General features: G+C 36.2%; 1 protein-coding gene across 1 annotated transcript in view; it reads right to left on the bottom strand.

Annotated features, from left to right (window-relative positions):
• Window positions 1-296: 296 nt before the first annotated feature.
• LOC103519742 (endoplasmic reticulum resident protein 44-like) overlaps window positions 297-5,895 on the bottom strand; it is a 12,419-nt gene continuing 6,820 nt past the window's right edge. Inside the window, exons 4-7 of the mRNA XM_026831130.1 lie at window positions 1,844-2,066; window positions 1,394-1,682; window positions 1,315-1,328; window positions 297-1,214 (exon numbers count right to left, since the gene is read on the bottom strand). Coding sequence (XP_026686931.1) covers window positions 721-1,214; window positions 1,315-1,328; window positions 1,394-1,682; window positions 1,844-2,066 — 1,020 coding nt within the window. The 3' untranslated portion in view covers window positions 297-720. The remainder of the gene's footprint in view (window positions 1,215-1,314; window positions 1,329-1,393; window positions 1,683-1,843; window positions 2,067-5,895) is intronic.

Here is a 5,895-nt window from a genome sequence, read left to right as displayed (position 1 = left end):
TCGTCTTTGAAAAATATAAAACCTCCGAATTCCTCATCGTCAACATTGGGTACTTCAGTGTTGTCTGGCATCAGGCGGAAGGTGGCGACCGCTGCTTTTCTAGGTGTCTGAGGTATGATTTCAGGTTTGTCAACTAGGTATGTCTTTCCATTTTTTCCCCAAACTTTCTCTTTTTAAAAATGCTTTATGTTTGTGACAGCTTTGTATTTTTATTGACATACATCAATTTAAATACATTAAGTACTCACTACTCAGAATAGCTAAAAATGATGACAGCGGTTGAAGCATTTGTCATTATTATTCATTATCATATTTCACAAAATAATATTGTTATGATATTGAATGCTCCGACGTACTTCAATTGCACGAGGTATCTATTCGATGTTTTTTAAGGACTATTGAAGAAAAAGAGGAAGGGAGGAATCTAGCAAAAGATAATTTGAAAGCACGTATGTACGTCCTGTCTATGTAAATATACACTATATACAACAATCACAAAATATTTCTATATTATAAACATGAAAGAACAATCTTTTGTGATTTTCAATTGAAATACCTGAGGTACGAGTATTTTTGTCATTTTCAATAAACCTTTTCTGTTTGACTTTCACTAACCATTTATTTTCTTCTCCAGAATCTTCCATGACAATTTTCCACAAAGCATTTTCATCCCCTTCCCTTTTTTTGCAGACTAGTGCTACATTATTTTCATACTTCAAGTTATAGTTCATCTTTCACATGTTGTTGAAAACTATACTTCTCATAGGACGGTTTCATTTTCTTGAATTCAGATTCCAGTAGCAGAACTTCTGGCATTTCTTCATCGTCCTCTAGTTCGTCTTTGAAAAATATAAAACCTCCGAATTCCTCATCGTCAACATTGGGTACTTCAGTGTTGTCTGGGTTATCTTCAACTTCATTATCTCCATTAGAAATGACTTCATCATTGGTGTCTTTGTCTTGAAAAATCTTTTCCTCACTTCCCAGCACCGATTTTTTGAACTCTGCCAAAGCTTTTTGACGAAATATTTGAATAAATTTCTTCAAACCACTGACGTCCAGCAGTTTCTCATTGTTCGCTCCATATTCTTCATAGATGAACATGGCTTCGAAATTATCTATGAGTATGATTGGAAGATCTTCTCCTGTTATATTCATATAGTCTAGGACTGATTGGAAGTCATTGGCATTTGCTACTAAGAAATCAAGCGACTCTGGAAGAATATTTGGGGTGAAAATTAGATAGAGATATCTACACTAGGACTTTTTCTTATCTACATAATTAAACGTCCCATCATTAATACACTAATATACTTTTCTCCAAACTCCTACTCATACGAACTCCTACCGTATATTTACTTTCGTTTTACAATTATTGTAGATATCAATTTACCCATTAGAAATGACTTCATCATTGGTGTCTTTGTCTTGAAAAATCTTTTCCTCACTTCCCAGCACGGATTTCTTGAACTCTGCCAAAGATTTTTGACGAAATATCTGAATAAATTTCTTCAAACCACTCACGTCCAGCAGTTTCTCATTGTTCGCTCCATATTCTTCATAGATGAACATGGCTTCGAAATTATCTATGAGTATGATTGGAAGATCTTCTCCTGTTATATTCATATAGTCTAGGACTGATTGGAAGTCATTGGCATTTGCTACTAAGAAATCAAGCGACTCTGGAAGAATATTTGGGGTGAAAATTAGATAGACATATCTACACTAGTACTTTTTCTTATTTACATAATTATGTTCCAATAGTCCAAAATGTTCCATCATTAATACACTAATGTACCGTATACTTACGTTTTATAATTATTGTAGATATCAATTTACTTACGATTTACAATATCGTCGACGAAATGGAGGGCAACGATTTTCTTAAAAGTTTTGACCAGGTCGGTGTGTTCTTCCGGTTTGTAGAAGAATATGAACAGAGGCACACCTTCCTCCGTCAACTCTTCGGCATTTTCGAACGTGATTTCTCGCACGAACGGGACGCACTTGTAGTTGGCCCAGTCTCGCAGGTAGGGGAACGTGATGGTTCCATTGTGAGGCATGTACTAAGCTAACTAGGCTGGTTAAGGTCGAGTTTTACCACTGTGAACTGTCTCAGCATTGAGTTCAATCCGATTTTGACCCAGCTATTAAGTATAGGGAAAGCCTCGTTTCATCTCAATCCTTAGTTACTAAACACTAGCATAAGTGTGATTGTCTAAAACTTTATTCACAAAATGCACATCACATTTCAAGGCCCACCATTCACGCTCAGCATCAGGCGGAAGGTGGCGACCGCTGCTTTTCTAGGTGTCTGAGGTATGATTTCAGGTTTGTCAACTAGGTATGTCTTTCCATTTTTTTCCCCAAACTTTCTCTTTTTAAAAATGCTTTATGTTTGTGACAGCTTTGTATTTTTATTGACATACATCAATTTAAATACATTAAGTACTCACTACTCAGAATAGCTAAAAATGATGACAGCGGTTGAAGCATTTGTCATTATTATTCATTATCATATTTCACAAAATAATATTGTTATGATATTGAATGCTCCGACATACTTCAATTGCACGAGGTATCTATTCAATGTTTTTTAAGGACTATTGAACAAAAAGAGGAAGGGAGGAATCTAGCAAAAGATAATTTGAAAGCACGTATGTACGTCCTGTCTATGTAAATATACACTATATACAACAATCACAAAATATTTCTATATTATAAACATGAAAGAACAATCTTTTGTGATTTTCAATTGAAATACCTGAGTCTCTCTATCTCCCTTTCTCTCTATCCACAGGTAAAGTTTCTCTCTATCTCCCTTTCTCTCTATCCACAGGTAAAGTTTCTCTCTATCTCCCTTTCTCTCTATCCACAGGTAAAGTTTCTCTCTATCTCCCTTTCTCTCTATCCACAGGTAAAGTTTCTCTCTATCTCCCTTTCTCTCTATCCACAGGTAAAGTTTCTCTCTATCTCCCTTTCTCTCTATCCACAGGTAAAGTTTCTCTCTATCTCCCTTTCTCTCTATCCACAGGTAAAGTTTCTCTCTATCTCCCTTTCTCTCTATCCACAGGTAAAGTTTCTCTCTATCTCCCTTTCTCTCTATCCACAGGTAAAGTTTCTCTCTATCTCCCTTTCTCTCTATCCACAGGTAAAGTTTCTCTCTATCTCCCTTTCTCTCTATCCACAGGTAAAGTTTCTCTCTATCTCCCTTTCTCTCTATCCACAGGTAAAGTTTCTCTCTATCTCCCTTTCTCTCTATCCACAGGTAAAGTTTCTCTCTATCTCCCTTTCTCTCTATCCACAGGTAAAGTTTCTCTCTATCTCCCTTTCTCTCTATCCACAGGTAAAGTTTCTCTCTATCTCCCTTTCTCTCTATCCACAGGTAAAGTTTCTCTCTATCTCCCTTTCTCTCTATCCACAGGTAAAGTTTCTCTCTATCTCCCTTTCTCTCTATCCACAGGTAAAGTTTCTCTCTATCTCCCTTTCTCTCTATCCACAGGTAAAGTTTCTCTCTATCTCCCTTTCTCTCTATCCACAGGTAAAGTTTCTCTCTATCTCCCTTTCTCTCTATCCACAGGTAAAGTTTCTCTCTATCTCCCTTTCTCTCTATCCACAGGTAAAGTTTCTCTCTATCTCCCTTTCTCTCTATCCACAGGTAAAGTTTCTCTCTATCTCCCTTTCTCTCTATCCACAGGTAAAGTTTCTCTCTATCTCCCTTTCTCTCTATCCACAGGTAAAGTTTCTCTCTATCTCCCTTTCTCTCTATCCACAGGTAAAGTTTCTCTCTATCTCCCTTTCTCTCTATCCACAGGTAAAGTTTCTCTCTATCTCCCTTTCTCTCTATCCACAGGTAAAGTTTCTCTCTATCTCCCTTTCTCTCTATCCACAGGTAAAGTTTCTCTCTATCTCCCTTTCTCTCTATCCACAGGTAAAGTTTCTCTCTATCTCCCTTTCTCTCTATCCACAGGTAAAGTTTCTCTCTATCTCCCTTTCTCTCTATCCACAGGTAAAGTTTCTCTCTATCTCCCTTTCTCTCTATCCACAGGTAAAGTTTCTCTCTATCTCCCTTTCTCTCTATCCACAGGTAAAGTTTCTCTCTATCTCCCTTTCTCTCTATCCACAGGTAAAGTTTCTCTCTATCTCCCTTTCTCTCTATCCACAGGTAAAGTTTCTCTCTATCTCCCTTTCTCTCTATCCACAGGTAAAGTTTCTCTCTATCTCCCTTTCTCTCTATCCACAGGTAAAGTTTCTCTCTATCTCCCTTTCTCTCTATCCACAGGTAAAGTTTCTCTCTATCTCCCTTTCTCTCTATCCACAGGTAAAGTTTCTCTCTATCTCCCTTTCTCTCTATCCACAGGTAAAGTTTCTCTCTATCTCCCTTTCTCTCTATCCACAGGTAAAGTTTCTCTCTATCTCCCTTTCTTTCTATTCACAGGTAAAGTTTCTCTCTATCCACAGGTAAAGTTTCTCTCTATCTCCCTTTCTCCCTATCCACAGGTAAAGTTTCTCTCTATCTCCCTTTCTCTCTATCCACAGGTAAAGTTTCTCTCTATCTCCCTTTCTCTCTATCCACAGGTAAAGTTTCTCTCTATCTCCCTTTTTTTCTATTCACAGGTAAAGTTTCTCTCTATCTCCCTTTCTCTCTATTCACAGGTAAAGTTTCTCTCTATCTCCCTTTCTTTCTATTCACAGGTAAAGTTTCTCTCTATCTCCCTTTCTCTCTATCCACAGGTAAAGTTTCTCTTTATCTCCCTTTCTCTCTATCCACAGGTAAAGTAAAGTAAAGTTGCACTTGGTTGGTTTCGTCCTAAATCGAAAATGCGGCCAAACTTCTGAAAGCTTTTCGGATAAGTGTATACTCGTATATTTTTTTCTCCCTGACTTGTTAACAAAAAATCCACACAAAAAACTTTTTTCTCTGTTGTTTTTGGAAAAAAATATTATGTAAGCTTTATTAGTTACCAAACTGGCAACTTCTTTTATATCTACCCAGCACTCATGTAGTAAAGGTACTTCAAATGTTTATACGTAAACTTGTATTTGTTGGGGCCTTTTGAATAAATTGAGACCACTTCTAATAAGATCTAAGGAGCAGGCCAGTGAAGTTTCCAGTTGGTAAAATGGATTTGCTGGGTTTTAATATCTTTCTAATTGAACTTCCAGTTTGATACTAGTTTATTATTTTATCCTTTTCAATAAGAATGTCATTGGGTCCCTCAAAACATGTCCCGAATATTCGTTTACGGGCGATGGCCAAAAGAGTTGATCTGGCGTGTTTTGGCACTAAAATCTGACCATCGAAAATTTGACCCGATTACATTACTTTCCTTCCTATAGGATAAGGAAAGTAAAAATGCATGAGAGCAAACACTCTGAGTAGTTTGTTTTCTATACAGTACAAATGTTATAATATTCTTCAATATGTTTACAACATAACAAAGAGTAGCAGGATCCTAGAACAAAAAAGCATATCAACCTAAATATACGTGCATGTAGCTAGCTCATACTTCAACATTAGATATGTATACCTACATAATATATGAAAAAGCATATCAACCTAAATATACGTGCATGTAGCTAGCTCATACTTCAACATTAGATATGTATACCTACATAATATATGTACTTACTTACATAGTAAGTAGGTACGAGTAAGTATGTATAATATTTCTGCATATTATGCATATGCAATATGCATATAGGGTGCCAGAAAATTGATGTAATTTACTGTCCACTACATTTATTTGAATAGGTCCAAAATTATGTATGAACATATGTAGATACTAGATCCCTAAGCACCGACCAAACTTCATTTACCAAAGCCAATAGTTAAAAAAAAAAAACAAATTTTTAACAAAAAAAAAAAAAAAAAAAAAACAAAAATTAAAAAAT

The sequence above is a fragment of the Diaphorina citri genome, unplaced genomic scaffold (assembly GCF_000475195.1).
Source record: "Diaphorina citri unplaced genomic scaffold, Diaci psyllid genome assembly version 1.1 scaffold2917, whole genome shotgun sequence".
NCBI lineage: Eukaryota > Metazoa > Arthropoda > Insecta > Hemiptera > Psyllidae > Diaphorina > Diaphorina citri.
Note: the sequence above shows the minus strand (reverse complement) of the source record. Positions and strands in the feature narration are given on the sequence as shown.